Source organism: Petromyzon marinus, chromosome 1 (genome assembly GCF_048934315.1).
Source record: "Petromyzon marinus isolate PM22_M1 ecotype Great Lakes invasive population chromosome 1, UKy_Petmar_22M1.pri1.0, whole genome shotgun sequence".
Classification (NCBI taxonomy): Eukaryota; Metazoa; Chordata; class Hyperoartia; order Petromyzontiformes; family Petromyzontidae; genus Petromyzon; species Petromyzon marinus.
In genome coordinates, this window is record NC_133667.1 from 23,114,127 (window position 1) to 23,139,991 (window position 25,865).

At 46.1% G+C, this 25,865-nt stretch overlaps 1 protein-coding gene across 9 annotated transcripts in view; it reads right to left on the reverse strand.

The window, feature by feature from the left end:
• LOC116937147 (talin-2-like) overlaps positions 1-25,865 on the reverse strand; it is a 246,255-nt gene that overhangs the window by 63,473 nt on the left and 156,917 nt on the right. For all 9 annotated transcript variants that reach the window (XM_076065751.1, XM_032944800.2, XM_032944373.2 and 6 more), the window contains 11 exons: positions 21,180-21,278; positions 19,032-19,199; positions 17,702-18,089; positions 15,070-15,236; positions 13,481-13,609; positions 11,473-11,586; positions 10,420-10,533; positions 9,056-9,190; positions 7,805-7,936; positions 6,303-6,405; positions 1,284-1,492 (listed from right to left, as the gene is read on the reverse strand). In XM_076065751.1, the coding sequence (XP_075921866.1) occupies positions 1,284-1,492; positions 6,303-6,405; positions 7,805-7,936; positions 9,056-9,190; positions 10,420-10,533; positions 11,473-11,586; positions 13,481-13,609; positions 15,070-15,236; positions 17,702-18,089; positions 19,032-19,199; positions 21,180-21,278 (1,758 nt within the window). The remainder of the gene's footprint in view (positions 1-1,283; positions 1,493-6,302; positions 6,406-7,804; positions 7,937-9,055; positions 9,191-10,419; positions 10,534-11,472; positions 11,587-13,480; positions 13,610-15,069; positions 15,237-17,701; positions 18,090-19,031; positions 19,200-21,179; positions 21,279-25,865) is intronic.

Sequence of the window (25,865 nt, forward strand, 5' to 3'; positions counted from 1 at the left end):
AACAATTTTTATCTGAACCCAACGTGGAATTCATACAAAACAATATATCACCTCCAAGATATGAGAGGTTTAAAGTTTTTACTTAAACATAGCTATCGAAAACACCAATCTTACACCACCAGGTGGCACTGTTGGCAGAGTGGCCGAAATTCAAACAAAATTATGCAATTAAAAACTCTGGTTGAGGGTTTACTCAGTCCATCAGCCCTCTGAGGGCAATACAATTGGTACCAAATTGTGGAAAATCACAGAGTGGGTTTTCTATGGATAGATTGGGCCCTACTATGAGGATGTGGAATTTTCACAATGAGCTCTGCCTATGTATTTTTTTTTAATAAGGGAGGGGTGTTTGACTTTCATAACTTTTAGAATTATGAAAATATGAAATAGCAAAATCAGTGTAAACAATAACTTGTATGTTTCCAATATTTGTATGAACATAAAAACTGAACACGCAACCTTTACTGCCATTGAAATGTTTTTGCAAGTCGTGAATTTGAGTATAGGGTCAAAAACTCGTCCCCTTTTACTGACTGCGTGTAAATGTAAGGGCAATTAGCAAACCTGGTCATTCAATAATATTTAACGTAGGGACGTTTATTCTCCCCACCGCACCAAGTTGACAACAATCACAATTGAGATACAAATTCCCACAAACATCGTACTACTATTAAACATAATCGATGCCTCAAGTTGACTGGCTGGCTGGCTGGCTGCTGGTCGGGCTCCCCTCTCCACCTCAACAAAACAAACTATTGTTAGTGGCTGTGGGCTGTTGCCAGCAAAACGAGCTGGGTAACTGTCAAAAACGGGAAATTATGTTTAACAAATGAACATCAAATTGAAACGGCGGAAGACGTTCGGAAGACGCTTACTAGATAGCGACGCCGAAGAGGCGGGAGAAACGAACGCAAAAGACTGACACGGTTCATTTGAAATTGCTCTGAACCAGTGTTCTTCACTCACTTTCAGAGGGGGGGCCACTTCCGTCAATAAGGCAGCAGTGTGAGGCCGCCACATCGCTTGCAAGGGGTGTTTTCACACTCGTGTATTGTCGGGGACCGCACGTCAGGGACAGGCAGTGGCCCGCAGGCCATTGCAATGGAGAACACTGCTCCAATCCTTACATTTATTACGTAAAACAGTCGATTGCTTTTTAGCGCTCCGGGTACAGGGTTGCGAGAAGAGTGCAAAAATGACGGCCGTCTTATTGCCGGAGTCCAAGGGGTCCTCTTCGAGTGGCTCATAAAAACCAAGAGGGGCCTGAGCTGAGCTCCTCGTACCTGCGCGAGGCGCTGCTGGTTGTCGGGATCGCTGGGGTTGGCGGCCGCCTTGCGGGCCTCCTGCAGGAGGTTGGCCGACTTGTCCATGACGTCGCGCGCCGTCTCCAGCGCGGCCTCTTGGGCCAGGGGGTCGGCCGTGTTAGCCGCCACCCCACGGGCCGCCGCGGCCAACCCGCGCAGGGCCTCCGCCGCCTCATGTGCTGCGTGGTCTGCAGAAGTGGGGGGGATGCACGTGAGCAGGCACACACAAAGACAAAGTTCCCCCGTATAGCCTGAATAGACTGGTGGGGCAAGTGCTGTTAGCAAACACCTATGAAGGCCGGCAACAGTACACGAGGGGGTGGGTGGTTGGTACCACCCCTGACCGCCTTTGTCTCCCTAGTGGTGGATGTTTACACACCACACCAGGTACTCATTTGAGGCCGAGTCTACCTCAGGGGACATCCAGGACTGGTTCAGATAATTGTCACCTGTGTTGGCCATGAGCGGGAATTGAACTCGGTTCGCTGGGATTGCAGGCACACACACACGTACACACACAGACACAGAGGCGCACAGAGACAATGTTTGGCCTTCTAGACTATATAGACCAATGCTGTAAAAGCCACTATACACTTGTGCAATTTTAACGCAATCATCGCAGCAATAGTGGCCGCATCTCTTTTGTAAAGTATACATTTTTATTGCATGAATATGGACAAGTCTGATCGCTGCTCCTCCTATTGGGCAACTGAGAAGGAAACTTACAACCACATCGCAAGCAGAGATAATGTGACTATCTGAGGTTGTGTGCTTTGTAGGGCCATTAATGTTGAAACACAATTTTCAATAAACTCTCTTATTTGGAGAAACAGAACATCACCACTCTATGCCATTGATGTACCATGTTGATACAGATGCTCATGGTAAATGTGTTGCCAGTGATGACTGCAGAGAAATTTTCCCTAAAAGAGCCCGGGTTTGTCATGGCCTGTAGCACGCACCTACTACATGACCCATGAGGAATTGGAGAAGTCACTGCAATGGCGATGTTTGCATATCACACTAGGTACTCATTCAACGATAAATCGACCGAGGGGTGCCAAGAACATGTTCGGATAAGGCTTGTCAATTATGTCTGCTGTAGCTGGGAATGAAACTCAGGTATCCAGGTTTGTAGTGTGGCAATACATACACACTAACACAGGTATACGTAAATACATACAAAAATATAACTGACATGATCAAATTAAGAAAGAATGCACTTGCACAAAAAATACAAAGATCCCCCATATAGCCTCCAACAGACTTGTTGGGGCAAGTGGTGATAGCGAGCATCTATTAAGGTCGGCACAGCACACAACAAGTGGTGGGCGGCCAGTACCACACTCGGCTGCCTTTGTCTCCCCAGTGCTAATGTTTACAAACGGTACTTGGTACTTATTTGAGGGTCGAATTCACCGAGGAGAGACCCAGGACCAGTTCAGATAAATTCATCGCTGATATAGGCAGTGGGCAGGAATCGAACATGGGCTGCTGGAGTCACAGTGCATTGCGCTAACCACCGCCGCACTGCCGTTCCCCACACGGAATTTATACAAACGCACGCGTAAAGAAAGTGTTTTATAAATACAAAAAAGAAATACAGGGATAAGTTTGATGTATTTTGCTACAAAATGACAATGTCTGGCTCCCCACAAATTGCCGCTTGATAAATAAACACCAACACTCAAAACGCTTGTCCGCAAAACAATTTACGCTCAAAGCAAACACCTCCACAAATGTGCCCTGGAGTGACGTACGGCCTCCGTGTAGGACCGACAGGAAATCCGCGCATTGTCCGGGCCGCTCAAAGACTTCGTGGCTGGAAAAGCTGACAGATGCTGTTTTTGGCACGACCCAAACCATTCATTCTGATCCACATTCCAACCTCCCGAGAAGATTTAGATTTTTTTTTTTAGACTTTGAAATGTATTTTTTTTGTTGTACACACATACGCATACAGATATAGAGCACACCCCCTCCCCTCGTTTAGACTGTAAGGGCAAGTTAACAAGCCACCTATTAAAAACTGCGTGACACACGAACGGGTTCGCTGTGTAGCCAGCACCGTACTCCGTTTGATTTGTCTTCCCAGTGCTGATGTCTACATGCCACAGAAGGTACTCATTTGAGACTGAGTTGACCTAGGGGTTGCCCAGAACAGTTTCACACGACACATGTCTCTGTAATGTGTGGCCAGGGAACAAATCTCCAGGATGTCGCCAGGATCACAGTGCACCCTGCAAAGCACCGGGCAAGTGTTCCCACGTGCACACACACACACACAGACTAAACAACACCTCTTTTAGCCAAGAAAATAACATTCCCACTGCAGAAAATGCACAATAGGAGCTGTGATACAGTGTCATGCAAAGGCACTTTAAATACCACGATTCAACGCAACAATAAAAAGATTAAGTTACATGCGTACCATGATTTTTTCTAGAAAAACAAACCACCCAAGGCATCTGACCCGAGGTACATCCTATACACATCTTTCACAGCCATCTCAACTGCCAGGTGTGCACAATCACCTACTGACCAGGCCCTCTGCTCAAACCATGCTCAGATTCAAAGTCCCCTCTGGGGAGTAGTGGGGCAGCGGTTTGCACTACGAACCTGGCGACCATAGCGAGTGATTCCCTACCAGTTGCAAGTGATATCTGATTCGTCTTGCACAAACCTGGAGGAAACGATGCTATTTAACACGTAGGCTTTCGCGACCAATATCATTAATCCTGTCCCCCTCCCCCTACACTTTTCGCAAGAGCACAGAAGTGTGGTCACCACATCTACGCCTCTATATAAGGAACGAAACAGGTGGACTTCACAAATCTGGCTGTCGCCTGATGAAGCTAGTTGTAATTACTGGCAAAACGTCGTACTCAGATTGTAAATGTTGTGGCTTGGCTCTCCAACACACCGGTGTGCTGTACTAGTGACGAATTGGCCACGTTCTGTTTACGTAACAACCCTTACTAGTTGGCTGTGTCGGGTGGTGGCGGGTTTCTATATATTCACGCGCTCTAACCCCAAATACCTCTATTATGGAAAGCAATACTACGCGACTGTGAAGGCCACCGGTCTGATGGATGGGACTTACGCACTTTTATTAGGAAGCCACTGGAGCTATACACTTTAAATCTAGATTGAAAACTCTTTTATTGAGAACTGCGTTTTGTGTTTAGTTTGTTGTCCTTTCTCCGAACCTCCGATTAGCAAGGTTGGCTACGTACGGTGTGAAATAAGTTCAATGTAATGCATACTTCGTGTTAAGGAAAGCTGTGCACATTGTTACGAATTAATGTCTCACTGAACATTCTATGTGTCGCTGATCGACTGCAGTAGGCACGTGACTAAATAGAGACAATCATAATGAGAGGTATACTGGATGTTGTGTGCTGAGTATGGAACTAATATCCTGATTGCCAACCCGGCTGAAATTAAGCCCTGCACCTTGGACTCCTGAACGTGGCTGTAATGACAGTAAAAGCCACCCTTAAGCTTTTCCTGCAGGTCCTATTGGACATCTGTGAAAAAGAGCTTTATAGCTGATCGGATTCCTCCAGTAGAAATAAATACATATTCTGATTCTATTGTAGGCATCCGAACCCTCATGCTTAAGTATAACCCTCATCTTGCTTTCAAATTTCTTTATAATTAACTAATTCTCTGGTTAAATGAGGGACTTATTCCCAGTAGTTTTAACAATATCTAAATTCTAAAATATATCACAAAATAGAAATGTAAGCCTTTTAACATAAATATTCACCAAACCTGGCAGTAGCTACCACCCTATTCGAACACTTGCTGCTGTTTAAAGCGCCATTAACCTAACTCAACCCATTAAAACATATATTATCATAACAGCCTCAATCATTCCTGAAGAAGATCAGTAGGCTGTAACACAAAGATCATTCTTTCCTCAGTGTCAGTAAAAAACAATACTTACAAAAATGTGTTCCCTGTTTTATAAGTTCACTGAAACAACAACAATATATGTAATACTTTTAAACTTTGAAAGGCCACTGCTATCCCCACTGCAGCGACCTTGTGGCTCTAACTGTGGTAAATTATGGTGTCACTAGCTTTGATTTGGCATGCACACAATTGAGTGTTAGGTAGCAACATGCCCTTACAAGTAATGAGTATCTGCACATCATGGTCTATGTTTGTATTATGGAAAGGTCCATGGAATGGCTGGGATGTAACTCAGTGGGCAGAGCAGTAGACTCCCAACTTTAAAGGTCTGAGTTTAAATTCCAACCAGTGTCAAAACTATGCACACCACCTCTCTAACACTTACATAAAATCAATAAGTGGTAATACTTAACCACGTTTCGGGGATGTAACAGTGGTTTCCTTTTAAGAGTCCGGTGACACATCTTCCCAAAACAACGACCACTCATTTTATTAATTGACTTCGCACAAATTTATACAAAATAAACCTGTAAGGAATGATGGGTTAAATCAACCACCGACTGATATTTCAATTCGCAACTTCCCGACACACAGCTTGTGGAATACTCTTAAGCGTGGCGGCCAATCGGCTGGATATTACGATGCTCATGAAAATCTCCCCGAGTCTTGGAGCAGCGAGCTGCAAGGGGGGAACACTTAGTTTAAATTTAGCGAATGCGTTTACGCGTGACTGTCATACAGTTAAGAGCACTAGATATGCAAGAAAGTAAATACATAAATAATTTCCCAATATTTGATGTGAGTGGACATCAGTCTACGTAGGTACAGAGCCATGTGACAGCCTCCTCTTCCAGCATGTGCAGGGCAACAAGTCCCCCCGGCACGCCCTGACGGACTGCGCCATGGTTTCCTGCTCCCCGGATTCACACAGAGGGCTGTCACGTATACTCCCATCGATATTCGGAAGCGCCTCTCACACCCCCTGGTTACACTGTAGCACTAATTTATGTGTGTGCGTGTGTGCGTGTGTGTGTGAGCGAACGCGTGTCTGTTTGGGAATCGTCGCCCAGTTCCCACCGGTGAAGCTCTCGTCTCCTTGCGAGGCGGCAGTGAGGAGCTGTGCGATGGCTGAGCCCACGGTCTTGGAGGCAGAACCCAACTCGAGAGAGCAGGACTCCAGCTAAAACACACGGCCGAGGCAGCAGGGCACAGCACGCACCATGACTCTCCAGAGAGACTCAGACGCTGTCTGCCATCCATTAATATCAATCAGCCGATGGGGTCGTGCTCGTCTCTAATGGTGGCCTTGAGTCAGTGGTAAATGCGCCACAAAACCATGGCAAGGGCATGTATGTCCACAGGAAAACGTCGTTTGACTTCCCCAAAAAATGTGTATTTAAAGCTTTCGTGAGTGCAGGGATTCATATTCTTGGTTCTTTCGGTAAAGTCACGTAGAAGGGAAACAATAAAATAATAAAAATATAAAACGATAAAAATTCTCACGACGTTTCGACTGCAACACAAGCAATCATCATCAGGTGTGAAAACCACAGCAAGAAAATTTGAAAAAAGTGGCGTTTTTTTAACGTTAGCACCACGGAGAGCGATTTGACAGTTATTCAGATGGACGAGTCCATCTATGTTCGGAAAAGAGGAGGGGAGAGACGAAAAATAATGGATGCGGTCTGAAAGCCACCTTAAGCGTGATCAATCAATTACACAAAGCAGACCTCAAACACGGTAGGACCAACACCTCAGCCGTGGCAGATCACTGTTATAATTCAGTAGGCTCACATGACATTGACTTCTCCAAGACAGAGGTTCTTTGCAAGCCATCCGGCTGCCATGAGAGATTCGTTCATGAGGCTATCCACATATACAAATACAGAGACAATTTCAACCGAGAAGATGGATTCTGGCTTAGCAATCATTGGAAGGATTTGATAAACCTTCCCCAAAAAAGTTGAACTTATTTCAATTATTTATCAGGCCCAGGAATGGCCTACATTGCGATGTTTGGCCAATTCATTTAACAGGCATTTGGTATGTGGAAGTCAATCGGAGTGCCTCGTGAAGACAAGACAGTCACGCTCAAATCTCCATGCAGATATATTCAAGAATCCCTTGTTGTACTGCCACGATCCTGCCCATCTCACAGCTCATTATGAGGTGACAACATTCAACATGCCCTGCCTCCAAGCACAAGTTGGTAGGTGTGCGCCTCCATGCCTCTGAGGGGTGCCACAGTGGCAAGATGTTAACTATCTCGCCTGGGATACAGGAGGTCGTGGGTTCGATCACAACCCTGACGCCTGTATATTTGGAGTTTTCATATTCTCCCCGTGGTCGCTTGTATTTTTCTCTGGGTCCTCCGGTTTTTCCCTCCATGTTTAGAATCAACATATGTTTAAGAGTATTTTGCTGCTATATACATCCACACGATAAGCCACTTCTCGTCGGGCGATCATTTGTGGCCAGGTCACTCCTGAAAAAGAGCTACATATAGCTCAGTGGGCCTTCCCTGATAAAAAAAGAATAGTTACAAATGGTTTATGCCGAGGCCCAGCCGGCACCCTCACCGTCTCGCCAGGCAGCGGTTTGAGGCGCCCCTGCGCCACCTCGGTCTTGGCCTCCTCCAGCTCATTCTCCAGCGCTCGCACGAGCGCCAGCGCCGAGTCTTGCCCCTCCGTGGGGCTGCACGCCTGCTGGGCCTGCGCCACGCGGAGACGGCGCTCAGATAGTCCCACGCCGTGAGGGTTTCACACAGTGTGCGCCGCGCGGATGCCGCGCGCACACTGTGTGTACCCGTTCCACGTGTGTGCAGGTTCGGGGCGGAGCCGTGGTGTAGCGGTTGACGCACTGAGCTAAGAAATCTGGCCACCTGGGATGAATTTCCAGCCATGGCGAACATTAGTGGTTGACAATAGGAGAACCATCAAGCAGAGGTTGACTTTAAATGAGTGCCGAGTGCAGTGTGTAAACATCAGCACCAGAGAGGTAAACGCAGCAGGGAGTGAAAGCTGGCCACCTCCTATTAGCATGGTTGACTACGTATGGTGCGAAAAAAGTTCAACATACATACATGCGCAACCACCCCATGCCATGTCGGTCAAGGGGCTAGTTTTACCATTATTCACAATGCTGGTGTCGGCTGGTGAAGGGGAGACCGGTACAGAGGTCATTCACCACTGATATTAGCCATGGCTGGGAATCAAACTCAGGAAATGAAGAGCCGAGGCAACTTCCCGACTGTTATTTTTAACTTGAAAAGTTTTGACTGAAAGCTGCATGCTCTAAACCAGGGTTTCCAAAACTCCAGTCCTCACAACCCCCACCACGCTGCGTCTTTCCGAATGACCTATTTACTCCCCATTAAAATACAAGTTAACTCATTCCACGCTAGACGCACCCGATGATTGTTAAACACGTCCCATGTAACATGTTAAGAGATTAAGGCTATCTGCATCACGTGGAACAGGTGCACACACACACTGAGATCTCAGTCTTAATTTGAATTGGCTCTATTAACACAGATCGCGTTAATTGCTTAGCGCGACATGTGGGACGTGTTTAACTATCAACGGGCACGATCAGCACAGAACGAGTTACGTTTGTATTCGGATGTCGAGTAAATCGGTAAACGCGGAAAGATGTAGCGTGGTGGCGAGTCGTGAGGGCTGGACTTTGGAAAACAGAATCAGAATATTTATTTACACCGGAGGAATCTGGTGAGCTATAAAACTCTTTTTCACAGATGTCCAGTAACCCTGCTCTAAACACAGCATCAAGCGACGGTTTGCTAATTCGCCTTCTGCCGGGGCAATACGCACCTTGTGCGCGGCGGCGCGGAGCTCGGACAGGCAGGCTGCCAGGTTCTTGGCGCAAGTGCCCAGCTGGTTTGACGACGCCTGGTTCTCCACCGACGGAACGGCGGCACGGGCCGATGCCACCAGATGGTTGCCGGGCTGCGCAGCGCAACAGACGCCGAGGCGGTCGGGCGAGCGGTGAGTCACCGCCGCCGTAATAACGCACACCGCGTGATCTACCCACTGCCGTCGCCATCCCTCGAGGTGCTGCGACGCACGAACGGAAGTCATTGCTCCTTCTCAACTCCGGTTAGACCCTCGAGGGTGTTCCCCCCTCCTCTAATCTGGTTTGCAGCAGGACACACGTACAGCCCAATTTTTACGTGCAGACAAATTTCACTTTTATCAGCTTCTTTTGTGAAGATGGTGTCTCCATTACCAACCAGATGAAGGGTTTCAGTCATAAATCCAGATGCCAGCCTAGTTATGCAGAACTCGAGCACCTAGTGTTAAACCGAGGAGAGCACTGATATAATATGACATTGAGATTCCACTTGAATAGTACATCTGTCATTTGGAGGGAGTACAAGGGCAGTATTCTGATTTCACGCCAAATAATGACTAAGTATTTATTATCAAGGGTTCGGTTATCACAAGCACTCTCAACGGCAGATTTTTTTTATTTAGACACCAAAGAAAGGCGGTACCTATTTTATCAACCCCAACAGAGATGATAGGCTGAGTTGGGATCTGAACTCAAAACCTCTAGATTTGTAAGTCAAGCGATCTCCCCACAGTACCACCCAGTATAGTTCAGCCAGCCGGATTTACATTTATGAGATGCCAGTACCCATATGTAGTAAAAAAAAAACAAGCTGGGAGAAAGATAAGTAATGGGAGGCTATGCCCACTGAATTGGTCATAAAATCAATATGATCTAAATTCAAGCCCTTCCTCCTGCATCTAATGAAAAAACCCATCGCTTTAGCAACAGAAAGTGCCTGAATGTGGTCTTTGTTGCTCATAGTCTTCTGCCCAATGGTCCCCATGGTTTTGGGGGGAGGACTGATCAACATGTACCTCAAAAAGCACAAACGGCAGCAGTAGGCAACGATGGCTATAATGTACCGATGAGCTCTAAGGAGGGTGGAAACGGTACACACTTGCCTTGTTCTTCTGCTGCAGCCTAAAATAAAAATGGTACCTCTCCATTGCAGGCTGTGTGCAAGAATGTACGCAGGAATGGTGTTGTCACCTTGGGATGCAAAGCACGCTGGGACTTCCCGTTGTGCTTCTGTTTTTCAAAATCACCTTTTCTTATGCATAGCATTATCTCATCAATAATTATTAATCAATCAAGTCCACGCAGACCGAATATGCCGTGTTACCTGCAGGAAGCCGAGGCTGGACGTGATGAGGCTCTGCTGGGCCTGCTGGCTGTCCGGGGTCGACTGGCTTTCTCGCACGCTCTGCACGAGCTGGGGGATGTGGTCCGCCACCACCTGCCACGGAGACGTCGCAAACGACGGGCCACGCGGAGTCACAACCACATACAACGACAGCGGAGAAGCAGCAAAACATAGTCCTTCTCAGAATAAAAGCTGCCCGCTCGACCAGTGGTTCGCTGCTCACATATTCAGGGCAGCCACTCTCTCGTTTTCGATCTATTGCCCGCTTGTCTTTCTGCTACTGTGACTATCACAGACAATACTCTCACAAGGAGTCACAATCATAGAGAATACCGGCAAGGAAGCAGCCCTCACGTACTAACCATTTTCTAGTTCTTTTGTTACTAGCAGCTCTACATTGTACACTTTAGAGCATCTGCTTGACAACTGCGATGAAAACCATTTATATGTTCAATAAGGAGGCAAAGCACAACAACAGTCCATTGCTTGGCTATTGCCAAAGCAATTGCTGAAGTCGTTATGGGTGTTGGGACCAAGTCAGATTTTTTAATCTACAGTATTCCCTCTTTATTCGCGAGGGATACATTTTGGAGATGCTCGTGAACATCACATTGCACAGATAATTATATTGGCCTCCAAATATCAAAGGCGCAACGTCTCAGATGCTTCTAAAGCTTTGAGAAATTCTCCCTCTCTATCTCATCTCTTTATCTCATCACTCTCTATCTCATCACTATCTCATCACTTTCTTGCATCGCATTCTATCTTATTACTTTCGCTCTCATCACTTTGTCTCTCGTCACTTTCTCTCTCTCTCGATGCAGTCTTGTAGAGTTCCAGATGCGATTTGCGGATATCCAAAATCGCAGATAGCAAGTTCGTGAATAATGAGGGAATACTGCATAACAAATATTAAATGTTCCGTTTCATTGCAAAAAAACGTACCTATTAATATTTAGGTGCATCAGGCTAGGCGCTTTCTGGACCACGGTGGGTCACAACTTCCCGAATGGGGGGGGAGGGCTCGCTTACCTTGCAGCTCTGCACCAGCTGCTGCTGTGAGTTGGGGCTCTTGTTGGAGGAGGCGGCGTGCTGCGCCGCCGCGATGGTCTGGGTGGAGGCAGCGGCTGCCTGCTTCGCTGCTTGCTGGAACGGCAGGGCAACGAAACGACGTGCATGGCCGTGAACGGTGGAAACGCGAAGTTGCGTTACAATCTACGCGATGATGGCAACAGCGAAGCGGAGTTAAAATCCGGATTGGCGGCGCTCTGGTGTGGGTGCTCAAATCGCAATCAGAAAGATGCTTAAATCCTGGTGGGCAGTTGGCTCAGCCCATCATTCCTCAAGGGTCGATAAAAATAAAGAGCACTTCTTGTGGGAAGTCTAAAGCCATTTTTATTTTACCAGGTAAGGCCCACTGAGCTATCTATGTAACTCTTTTTCAGAAGCGAACTGGCCGCAAATGCCTCCGAAACGTCGCGATTTAATTGCTTTATTTTATCTATGTGACTTTACCGTATGAATCCTTGCAGTCACGAAAGCTTCAAATCTAGAATTGGCCACAAATGATCGCTCAATAAAGTTGCTCATCTCGTGGAAATGTATCACAGCCAAATACTCTTAATCCATGTTTCTAAATGTGGAAATAAAAACAGGAGGACCCGAAGAAAAATCCACACGACCATGGTGAGACCATGTAAACTCCAAATATACAGGCATGGAATGACTGGCCATAACCACGGAGAACAGAAATTCCAACGTTGGCGCAGAGCCACCTAAAAAAACAAATGCCACCCGACAAAGAGACACTTTAACTTAATCGCCAGGATGGAGTTACGGCATTTCTGTAGCGATGCCAAGAATACCCTTTGATGTGACCTAGTCAGCCACAAAAGTGGTTGGGTGATTCAAAAATGCAGAGCCAGCTGAACAATGCTGAGGCAGCAATGCATAGAGGCTCCATTCGATTACACGGAAGCCACCACCAAAATTAAATTGGCGAATTAGGTAGCACGAAAGAGTGGAGGTCATCCAGCCTCATCGTCAGCCATCATGTGACAACTTACAGAAGAGAAAGAGAGATAAATAGGCATAAATGAGCAAAACAGAACGTTGCTATGAGGAGGCTGTAGATGTATTGTGTTTTCATGACAGGTTTTTTATGGAATTAATACACCTTTTTGAAGAGGACAGTGGTTGGCTTTAGTGTTAAAAGTATGAGACAGGTGCTTGCAGTGAAGAAACCAGAAAATAAGCTTCCTGCCTTTGGGTATCAGTTTATATGATCCATGCTAGGAATTGCACAGAAGGAAAGAGAAAGCACATTCAAAGTCCAGAGCTGAATGTGGTATGAAGGTATCGTAGTATCCTACATCATCAAGACAGGCACTGGGGTGTTATCCAGAGGTCAGCAGCCAAGAGGAAGGCTGAAAAAGCCAGGTGGTGAGATGCTCTACGAGTAGGCCTCAGAGGCCAAATGTTGACCAAGAAACAGCCGCGCAATCTGACGGCAGGAAGTGATGGGGAGGTGTTTGATGTGTACTCGTCAGCTACTCGTTATCTGGAGTTAAATATTGACCCCACTACCATTTGATGAATGGTAACAAAGATTAAATTTAGAAATCAATTCCTGATGTTTTCACACTTCACCAGATGGAAATTTAAGCCTGAGCTGATCTAGTGGAGGCCCAGAAGTGGTTCAGATTCCAATCACCATGGATGTTTGGAATCGAGCTCATTTCACACAACAAGAACCGCCGTCCACCACTTAGTGGGGGTGACGTCACCAAGGAGCTCTCGTGCCAGGCTAGGTGCAGACAAAGACGTTTACACACTGCACCAGGTATCTGAGGATGAGTCGACCTAGGGGAGGCCAAGGACTGGTTCAGAGAACCGTCACTGCTCGTAAGCGCATACACGCGTGCATGCGTGCGCGTGCCAGAGCAAGAGCGAAGATCAGGTGCGAGAAGCGGGGAGGTCACCAATAATGAGCATGGTTGGCCACGTACGGCGTGAAAGAAGTTCAACGTGCATACCACACCTCGAGGCGGTTGGTGAGTTTTTTCTTGATGGCGTTTTGTGCCGCGATGTTGGTGGCGACGCGCAGGCCCTCGGCTGCCTCCCGCAGCTTCTGCTGCTGCTCCTCGTTCTCCGGGTTGGCTGCCGCTCCCTGCCACCGACAAAAAAATACACACGAGGGAAACGCGCAAACCAACGGCACGACAGAATTCACGGCCGCTGCGCTTCTTGGATTCCTAGAATTGTTTTAAGCGATCGTCATTGACCTGCAAATGTATGGAAAAACCTCGGCTCGCCGGTCTAATAGTCGGGGGGAGAGCCCTGGTCCAGCTGGCTGAAAAAGTCCGGCGAGCAAAATAAAAAGCGAATTGATGCTGAAACTGATTAAAGAAAAGCAATACGCACAACATGGAGTAAAAGTAAAAATAAACAATGCTAAACTCCAGTGAAATAAATCAATGAATGCTCACACGAAGTAAAAAAAAATATTCGTGATGGAGATAAGTAACACTGAGCTTGACGTTCTAACAGTGGCACTAACACAGGACTGTATCAGAGTGATACTGCACTGACAAGCATGGGGACTGGGTGGGGGGGGGGGTTCACTGCTTCCACGTGCTCAAGGGGACAGAGGAGACAACGTTAAGGCAGCTTGGAAAAGACTTAGTGAGTCTTGCTATTGCGCACTTGTATAAATCAAGTCCATCATGAATGCGCACTGATCACAGAGCGAAAGCGCCTTGGAATGACAACGCTGTTATAAGTCTTTTGCCAAACTGTCTCAGACTCAAGGATGGATGCCGAACATCTGCCGCTGGTAGCCCGGCCCAGATCCTCCGGCATTAGCCCTCGGTGAAACTGCGCTGGCTGTATCGCCACACAACGTTCGTGTGTACGCAGAGCAGCAGATCACCATGGGGTGCGGATTAAAGATGGCTTCAATGCGGGTGCTGCTAAATGCGTAATGAGCCGACCTCATCCATTAAACTACTTTAACACAGTCCCCAACTAATAGCTAGTCAGCGTTGTATTAACAGCATCATCATCATCATCATCAACTCATCTCCAGTCACCTTCTCCATCCATTCTGTTTAAGACCCTTACGACTATACACCTCAACATTTCGTAAAGAAGACGAATCAGCTTAAACGTCAAAATGTGTTCTTTTGTCGCTGGTAGTTTAGAAAAAAGATTCACCCTATATCGAGGCTGGGCTTGGGCTAGCTCATTATACTGTGTATATATACAAAAAAAACAAAGATCCCCCGTATAGCCCTAGCAGACTGTTGGGGCAAATGCTGTTAGCGAGCACGTATGAAGGCCGGCACGGCACATAAAGGGGTGGGTGGCCAATACCACACCCGGCCGCCTTTGTCTCCCTAAGTGGCGATGTTTACACATGGTACCAGATACGCGTGTGAGGCTGAGTCGACCTAGGGGAGGCCCAGGACCAGTTCAGATAATCGTCACTGGTGTCGGTCATGAGCAGGAATCGAACTTGGCTCAGCAGGTTCGTAGCGCAGCGCACTAACCACTACTCTAACGCAGGTCTCTCATGTGCTCTCCCTAAATGCCTGCCAAGTGAATTCGGCGAGGGGGGGGGGGCAGCACCTTGGCAGCCTCGACCATGCGCGCTGTGGCGTCCGCCAGCACCCGTGCCGCCGCCAGGAGGTTACGAACGTTCTCCTGGTCCTGCTCGGCCTCAGCGTCCGCCTTGATGGCATTGACGAGGTCCGACGTGGCCTGGGCCAGCAGGCGGGCCTGTCGCACCATCTCGCCTGCGAATGGAGCGTCCACAACGTTATTTCCCAGTTGTGCTTTCGGTGTCACTAGAGGAAGAATACATTTTGGATATTTCGCAGAGCAGTGCGAGTTCAACATGCATACATACGTAAACTCCGTTCGTTGTCCTTCCCCCGCACCTCCTGATTAGCAAAAATTGGCTACGTAAGGTGTGAAAGAATTTCAAAATACAAACAATCCTTTGTGTTCGAGGACAACCCACAGAAGTGGATATCACAGAGCTACCTCTGAAATCCCTTCAAGTGATCTCTGTGATTCACCTAAAAATCTCAACACGTTCATCGGTAACAGTGCTTTGAAATGAAAAATATGACGGCCAACGTTAAAAAAAAATGCCCCTTATTCAAAGCACATCAATAGAGGCGAGAGAGATCGAGTGAATAAAAACAGTTGGAGACTACACTTTACACCATGGGAAAAAAATGAGAATTCAATTATTAAAATGTTTCCCAATTAACATGTTTTTAATTGCAAGAAGGAATAGAAAGCTATTATTAGTTTTGAGTAACAGAAAACTCTTCCATAATTAAAAAGTATTACTAAATAAACTCATGGATTAGCATAACCTACTTAGTGATGGCTCCTTGGGCCCAATGGTCATTTCAATAGGATTTGAGAATCTCAAAAGAAATGTAACGATGCAATGATCCCCGAATAATGTCTGAATAACACGGTAATCCTCAGCACTCTGCGATCACCTCTGAGAGTAATGCTCGTCGCGTGACAATCAAACAGATGTTTATAATCAACAGATTTGGAATTTAGCAAAAGTTCAGAAATTAATTTGAAATGTGTTTTTATGCAGTCATTGGTAACCAGGGATGAGATTAGACCAAGTATGTACATAAGTTGAGCTTCTTTCACATCGTACTTAGCCAACCGTGCTAATCGGAGGCGCGTGGGGGGGAAGGACAACAAACTAAACACAAAAAAGCAGTTCCAAAACAATCAGTTTTCAATCATCCACTCATTACACTCCAGAATCCCAGTTTAACCAAATAAGGATGCTGCCTGGATTTCACACCGGGGGTCTCAGCGGTGTCAAAGCTCAGCTCTCCGACCTCCGAGCCACTCGGTCGCCTCGAGGAGCTTGCCGTGCCTCTCCGTCGGGACACGCATTGGTGTTTGGGATTGCAGCGTTCGCATAATACACACACAGATACAGATCTCCCGTATAGTCTTAACAGACTGGTGGGACAAGTGCTGTTAGGGAACACCTATGAAGGCCGGCACGGCACACGAAGGGATGGGTGGCCAACACCACACCCGGCCGCCTTCATCTCCCTAAGTGGCGATGTTTACACATGGTACCAGGTACTCATTTGAGACTGAGTCGACCTAGGAGAGACCCAGGACCGGTTCAGATAATCGTCACTGGTGTTGGCCGTGAGCGGGAATCGAACTCGGGTCGCCGGGTTCCTAGCGTAGCGCTAACAGCTACCCCATCACTCCCCAGGTTGGCATAACATCACCTAACTCACAATCGGTTCATATTCCATTTGGTTACCAACTCAGCCCATTTTCTTTGCTCTTGGGGCCAATTAAATACCACTTTTTTGAGGAAGTCCACATTGGTTGTGCTGGGCATAAAGTGGCCGTTGTGATAGGAAAGTGGAATGCTTTTTTTATTTTCTGGCTCAAGGCCACCAAAAGAGATAAGCGATTGCTACGCCATTACTCAGATAAGCGGACAAACTTCGACTTTACTGTGGGTAATGAACAGTGGTCATCGTGGGGAGGTAATGTGGAATTTTCACCGCTGGCTTTGAACTGCCCAAAGGACCAGAAACAGTAACTTATGGGGCGTAAATAGCATTGATTTCTGTATTATATGACAAATGAATACATTTCAACTTGTGGTCAATCAAAATTACGATGTTTTGTTTGAGGTGGCAACTTCATGTCGGGAGCACCTGAGAATCACTGAATAGAAGAGTATTGTACATCTTAACCTAAAGAAAACTATTACACACATTTTACATGGATGCTTGGAATCCAAATTGAGGCTCGGTCCATTCTGAAATATATAATTAAGAACGCTTTGGCAGTGAAGCGAGACTTTTGCGTAACGAGCAGCATACTTGGACTCGCAATCCCGAAGTCGCCAGTTCAATTTGATCACTCGACGAAGCAGTTGGGACAACAGTCCAAGTTCATTGAACCTCTGTCCAACCCAGCAGTCTAAATGGGCACGCGACAGTCAGTCGATTGGCAGGCTGGGTGTGGTGTGGTCCAAGATGTATGTCCAGCGTAGAGAAGCAGGCCACAATATTCCCTAGAGTGGCTCTGTACAGCTCCGTCCAGTGGAGGTCCTTCTACCGGCAGTGGACTGAATAAGGAATAGCAGGGATCCACCTTACCGTGCTGTAGTGTGTACATCTAAAAAAAACAGTGGCAGCAAAAAAGCAGAATTATAATGCACTGCTGAAACCTCACGTACCAGCGTCGCCCATGGAGCCGAAGATGTTCTCCGTGGCCGTGAGGATGGTGTCAGTGGCCTGGACGTACGGTTCCGTCTGCAGCTCCTCTTCTTCCTCCTCTTCCTCGTCTTCTTCTTCTTCCTCCTCTTCGTCCTCCTCATCCTCCTCGCGTCCGCCCGGGCCCGCACGGCCCGTGAGGCTGGCGGCGTACTGGCGCACGTGGCGCAGCAAGTCGTTGAGGGCCTGCGTGACGGCAGTGGCGGCCTCGCCCACCTGGCGCAGCAGCTCCTCCTCTTCGGTGGCGTCCTGCGACGCCTGCACGCAGCCCTCGACGGCGCGTGCAACCAGCTTCCCCGCCTCCATCAGCTGCTCCTGGCACGCCGGCGAGCGGATGGTGGGACCCACCACCTGCAGAGGGCGACGGATGACACGCGTGGCAAACACTTTTGTCAACGCTGCCTTCCGGCGTCGTGTAGGTCATGGGGAGGGGGTTATTCGACCAACGCTTCCCCACAGGTTGGTCAGCGTGGGTTGGTGAAAGCGTTGCAGCAACGAAGAACAGAAGAACGATTGATTTTGCTGTACTGCCCTCTGTTGATTGCCACGTAGCCCCTGTACCTCACTATATTTTACCATACTAGTCAGTGTGGGTTGGTGAAAGTAGAGAGCGTATTATGAAGAGAGAGTATATGTTGGAGAACAGAAGTCCAGCACCACGATGGATTTTGCGGCACTGCACCGCTGCTGCTGCTGCCCACCACCGAATCCCAAAGCCTACACCAACCTGCCGTGCATGGTGGTCGCCCATCCAAGCACAGTTGAGACTAAACCCTACTTAGCTTCCAAGACCTTATGAGAGCATGTGCATTCTGGGTAGTTTGGTCAAAAGCGACAAATTACACGTATGCACAGAAATAACTAGAGCTGGTGACCTTTGAAAAAAATTTAATCAGAGACACGCCTCCAATCACGCATGCAAAAAGCAATTATTATCAAATCGTATATTTTGCATGCAACTGATGATTGTGACAACCGCAGTCACGAATAAATACGCTATGTTCACCACAATGTGACAAATGACAGATACTCAAATTACCACCGCGTCGGGTTTTTCTTTTGCGTGTGCAAATGTGCAGAATGCCTCCACGATGTGTTTTTCTGGTTACAACTGAATCAAGACTCCGAATCACAATAGACCACTGACTCGCGAGGGGTGGCTGACCACTCCACCACGCCTTGTGGTGGTTAAGATGACAACGTGCTTCGACCCGCCCCCCACCCCCCTCCCCCCCCTTTCGAGCAACGTTCACCAACAAACAAACAACAACGACAATGACGTAAGTGGGTAACCTTGGTGCAGGCGACGAGCTGCGAGGTGGAGAGGGCACACTGGGTGGCGGCGGCGATCACGCGGTTCTGCTGCGCCGGGTCCTCCGCGCGCTGAGCCACATTCTTCGCCTTGAGTACCAGGGTAGCGGCTGCATTGGCCACGGCTTTGGCGAGCTGCATCAGCATGTCCTGGGGCCGAACAGGTCATCAAGTGGGTGGGTCAGGTCAACTCGTAGGAAGAAGAAGAAAAAAATAATGTCGAGCCACCCGACTCAAGTTCATTGAACGTTCCACTCGTTTTATAAAGACAAAGTGCCTCCTGTTGTCGAACAAATCCATTATCTCTCTGTATGCAGTCCATAAAATGAGCAGCATGTTGTGGGAGCTCGAGATATCTTTAAGATGTCATCAGAGAGAAGAATATGGAATTTCCAGTTGACACACGGCCCAAATGGTGACGAGTGCAGCCTCTGTGAGATTCATAACCTCATCTGACCATAGGCACTATTTTAATAAATGTATTGTAATCGTGTCTTTGTTGACTTTTCATATTTATTTCCTTGGTATTTATTATCTCTTTTTTTACATCAGTTCAACAATCCAAGTTATGAAACTAAACCGGTTTTCAAAGCTTCAGCAATTCATTTCATTGAACAGACTTACACATTCTGCTGGGAATCGTCAGAGCATTCATATACTGCTGTAAAGCAAATGCAAAAGGCACTGTAATATCATTGATCATGATAGTCAAAGAATGCTATGTTTAACCTAAAATTCCAAATTAATCAAATTAAACATCAAACAGTAAAATCATCGTCATGCTCAAACGAGCAGTGGCAGACCTAGACTCGTGGTGGAAACTCGACATTACTATGGAGGAGGACCGTCTCTCCATAGGACAACAACCAAACAAAAGTGGTACTAATTTTAGCAAAAACAAACAGGAATGAGGAGCCGAGTCGACCCTAGAATATTGGGCTAAAACTAAATAACAAAATAAACATCCACTGCATGACATGACAGCAGCAGTTGAACTGAATTAAGCAATTCAGCCCCTCGTGTTCTCAATTCAATCCAGCTGCGAGCACAAGGAACCTCTTTAGCAAGGGAAAGTGTGTATAAATGTAGAAGAATGGATCAGCAATGGAATGAACAAAACAATACATATGAAAAAAAAACAGTGAAAATTTAGTGCATTTAAGGATGTGTGTGTGTTTGTGCATTCATTTTTTATGCAAACACGATCCTAACAAAACACAACGCATCACGGTGACTTGGCACAATGATACAGAGGCAGCCACTCCCGGCTAATTGGAAATGGATTAAAAATAGAAAGCTCTGGGCAAGCACAATTCCGAGAGGGATTTAAGGGATGATGGCCGCAATAGGATAGAAGCCAGCAGGAAGCAAACACCGAATGTAGCTCCGGGTATAGGATTCCACGAAATTCCCATTAATAAAGCAAACAAATATGCTATCGTTCAAAAGCTAACCTTTTCAACAGCCAAAAGTGACACAATATCAGACGTTCATTGGAATGACGAATGTTTGTGTTGTTTGTTCAGTGCCCTTGTAATGGCTTAACATGTTAAGGTGCTTTTGAAGTTATTGTGTGTATATATATACACCAGTATCTCAAAATGCTGGAAAATCCAAACATTTAAGGACAGGTAGAGCCAGTGGGACAGTTTACAGGCAGTTAGAGAGGCAGATAGTGAGTCGTAGGGTCAGTGGACGGGTGAGTGCATAGGTGAATGCACGAGTGATCGGATGAATGAGCACATTAGTGAACAGATGGCCCACACATAAACACATTTATAGGCAAGCGAACAAGCCAGTGCAGGAGTGGGTCAGCAAGCAGCTTAGTAAACAGACGGGTGAGTGGACAGGGAGGTGACAAGTGGGTAGGCGAGCAGACGAGAAACGAGATGGGCAAGTGGACAGATGAGTGGACGAGCAAGTGAATAAACACGGGGCAGGGACAGGTGAGCAAGCGGTGGAGAGGACAAGCAGGCGGATACGAGACTGGATGAGTGAGCAGCGGAAGGGGCAAGTGAGTGGGCAAGCAGATGGACAGGTAGGCAAGCGGGCAGATGGACAAACCAGATGGGTGGGCAAACCGACGGACCGGTGAGCAATGTGCCGGAGACCAGGTGAGAAGGGCGGTACCTGGAAGCTTTGGTCGGCTTCGTCCTCTCCGATTGTCCTCAGCAACTCCCCGCTTGCCTGCCCGACGTTCCCGGCTGCAGTCAAAACGCTCTGCCGGGGCTGCGGTGACAATGACAAATTATCATAGAAAAAAAACCAAGCACATCGTTGTCATCATCGTCATCATCATCATAAGCAGCGCGCACACACAGAAGCACGCACACCCTCTTACGCTACAACTCGCCAATCAGGACTGCGGATGGCTGGCCGTGAACGTTCCCAGAGGGGATGGCAACCGGCAAACTGTGAAACATGTCAGTTTATAATTTGCACGTTTTTATCTGCGGCGGTGTTGATTAAATGTGCAGGAAAATTGAGTCTGCGTCCGTATGTGTCTATGCACACACGTATGTGTTGTGCGTAACCAGGTCAGAGCCCAGTGGGACCACAATGCTCTTTTGTGAAATAGAAACAATGTTCAGGAAAGTTAGTGTCTCCCTGCTCATGCGAGCAATGTGAAGGCACTGATTCTCAATAGCGGCCTTAAGCCAATGATGGGAATTCCACATTCCCTCGGGTCCTGAAATAAAAAAAAACCTCACCAAACATATATATTTAATCTGGACTTAAAGCTTTCGTGACTGCAGGAATTCATATTCTTTGGGTCTTTCGGTAAAGTCACGTAGATAGGTTCAAATTAATAAAAAATAAAATAAACAAATAAACTACGACGTTTCGATCACAACACAAGCGATCGTCTTCAGGAGGAAATAAGAGGGGGAAAGCTGCTGAAGGCAGGCTGTTTTTAAAGGTTTGCAACCATCCACTGGTAAGACCACCTCATCTGTACCTAACTCAGCTCACTTGGTATCCTTAATTAAGGACATCTCATTATCCTCCAGGTGATTTGCTCGTTAGTTTCAATGTAATTTCTTTGTTCACCAAAGTTCCTGTGCCCGATACCATTGCAATCATTGAAGAGTTAGTCCAACAAGGATTGCATGCTGATGTACCGGCCCTGGTTAGACACTGCCTCACCAATACATACTTCACCTGGAATTGAACATTTTACAAACAAGTTGAAGGCACCCCAATGGGTTCTCCCTTATCTCCGGTTGTAGCCAATGTTTTCATGGAAAATTTTGAGACATATGCCATCCAGGCATCCATTCTACGTCCGTTCTTGTGGAAGAGGTACGTGGATGACATGTTCGTCATCTGGCCACATGGCCGACCAGCTCTGAACCAATTCCTCAACCACATCAATTCCATACACCCAGCCATCAAATTCACCATGGAGGTGGAAAAGGATGGCAAGTTACCATTTTTGGATGTTCTAATCAAAAATAGACCAGATGGCTCAAGGGGACACTGTCTACAGGAAGGCAACTCATACGGATGCCTACCTAAAACCTGACTCCCACCACCATCCAGCCCAGAAGAATTCCCTCATCAAAACTCTACACCATAGAGCTAGATGTATTTCCGACCATCATCACCGAGCTAGTGAACTAAAACACGTGCACCAAGCTCTCAAGATGAATGGATATTCAGACTACACAATCCGTAAAGTTATCACCCCAACCGTTGGGAAAGAACCATCTGAGGACCCAATCAAAACCATCACCTTGTCATACATAGCAGGGGTCACCAAAAAGATTTCCAAAATCATGCGCAAACACAAGATCCAGGTTCGATTTAACACAGTACATAAAAAATTCGTGATCCCTGACATGCAATACCCCGGCGTCTACAAACTAAGCTGTGTCTGCGGCAGCAGTTACATTGGAGAAACTAAGCGAAATGTCTCGGACCGTGTTCGTGAGCATAAAGCAGATTTGAAACATGGTAGGACCAATACCTCGGCCGTGGCTGATCACTGTTTTAATGCGGTTGGCTCACACGAAATAGGTTTCTCTAAGACGAAGGTACTTTGTAAGCCCACTGGCTATCAACAAAGATTCGTTGATGAAGCCATCCACATATACAGACACAGACACAATTTAAACCGAGAAGATGGGTATAAACTCAGAAATCATTGGAATGACGTCATCAACCAGTTTAAGTCATAACTGGCTGTGATGTTCCCATCCTGCCACCTTCCGATGTTAGTTTTTATTTTCCCCGTGGCTTCGGCTCTCCGATATTACATTAAGAGGTTAAATGTCTCACACCAACATAGCCACCTCCGTGCGCAGACCTCGACGTGGCAGCAGCTCTTTGATCTCACATTAACATGCTAATCTCTCACATTAACATCACTAGCCCCGCCCACTTCGTTTATGACCCTTGGGCTACACCCACTTTAAACCTTTAAAAACAGCCTGCCTTCAGCAGCTCCACCCCTCTTTTTTCCTCCTGATGACGATCGCTTGTGTTGTGATCGAAACGTCGTAGCTTTTTGTTTATTTATTTTTATTAATTTGAACCTATCTACGTGACTTTACCGAAAGACCCAAAGAATACATATCTAATGTCCAAGATTACAGCTAATAAAACTGAAGAAAAAATCATCAAATGTAAAATGTATACTGGAGGTACAAAAACACAAGGAGACACTAGATAGTAATCTTTTCCCTTTCCCATTACGAGATGTCTGCAAGTTGCAGGGTGGGTGTCCCGTTCACCGGTGGATCTCGGAACGCGCAAACGGTTAGCGTTAATTTTATTTAGAGGCACAACACCGCTGTCTTTAAAGACATTTTACTCACCCCGGAGAAATGGAGCGACACGACCACACTCTATGATAGTTGGTGCCCTACCGCATGGCCTTTTACTTCTGATTCTGTTCCGATGACGTACATGTACCCGTACGTCATCAGAACAGAATCTGAAGAAAAATGGTGAACGTGAAAACAATGTAAAGTGTGTAATTACAATCGTAAAACTCTTAATGGAAAAATGTAATATAAAGAAAATTTTTACATTTCTGCAGTTTGTCTGTGTTACCGGCTTCTACAACATGTTTGAATTTCCATTTGGAAATCATCATAGTGTAGGAAGAATTTCATCTAGCAGGGATGTGCATTATTAATATTATTACGTAATTATCACGTCTCGCTGTGATTGCCGTTCGACACAAAGCTGCGTTATCTACTCAGCCGCTCCATCTGTTTAGCACCGAGTTAAAGGCACCTTTGAGTGCATTTACGGAGATGAGAGAAACATTCATTTGTTTTGGAATACTACACTCGGCGGGTAAAGAGATGTCTTTGATCTACGTTGTTACTATGCTGTTAAAATTACCCTGCCACTTGGTTTGAGGAATTTCGCAGATAAAACGGACTACGGAACAAATGTGTCATCGTGAAGTATTGCGCTCCATGCTTTATATGTTCATAAAAATCGGGCTAAGTATTTATCTTGCATTTAACAAATATACAAATGATCTGGCTCGATGGCGGTGCAATGGTCAGAGTGTGCAACTTGCAATCTGCCACTTCTCCCACAGGGCCCTCAATAGAATGATCTGCTCTGTGGAGGAAGATGAACAGTATAATTGTCCTGCCAACAGACTCATGTTTTACTTTAAGACATTGTTGTTATTGTTTGGAGGCGAATGTCAGATTGTTTACCAAACAGTCAATTATATATATTAAAGGTAATCTTTATTTAAACAGGTTACCGCCATAAACATGTACAACTCTCCCTAATGAATCAGGGTCACCAATGGAGATGGACATCACCCAATGCTAACACAAATTCAGAAATATATTGATTACTTTCACCGTAGGTAAATAGCGATTGCACACAGGGCAAGACAAACAAAATAAAATACAGTCAAATTGTCTTGAGTCATTCGGTGACCTCTTATTTAAAACCAGATGAGTGCTCAATGAGAAAACTTTTTCCAAAGGAGAACTGGGATAAATAATAAATATATATTTTTATAAATATATTAATACATATTTATATATTTCTATATAACCCATACATGCATCAATTAATTATATATTTGATTATATACCAATATTAATGCTCTATTTTACATTCACCTAAAAATAATGGTACGTATTAATTATATATGATGCAGTAATAATGTATATTATAAATATAATAACTATTTACAGGCTATGTATTTGTGGGGAGATTCTTTTTTATAACAAAGCACAAGCAGGCAGTAACTTATTTTAAACGTGGAACCAATTAGTAAATTCGTATTAATGGCAGTGGTTTATCGTACCACAAACACAGCTGTGATTTCAAAACGATTAAATACCACAATCATTCTGCTGATCCTTAAAATGTGAGAGAGACTACTCGCCTGAACAAACAGACACGCGCAGGTCCACATGACCTAAAAGGAAAATAGATCACTCGCTAATTTGCTTGCGATTAAAGAATTGTACGGCTCAAGCCACATATAAAGCCCAGCATCAACTGCGATGACTTTTTTTTTGTTAGATTCGTTTCCCAGACATAATAAGATAGTCGTCAAGCCACGTCTGATGCCATCCAATCGGACTGAGCAGTTCTGAGATTATTCTGCTTAACTCATAATCAGAAGCTAAAATCCATGTTGTGAACATCTCAGACTATCCTACTTCCTGGGGTGATAAAATAAGCACCGTTATGTGGGGAGTCAAGAGTCACTGACATAGACTGACCTAAACAACAAGAAAGTGGAATGTCACGTACTGGCGGTTAGGGCGATTGGCTGAGATGATTCTCCAAATTCCCCCTGCTAATTTAAGCAGTGAGACAATT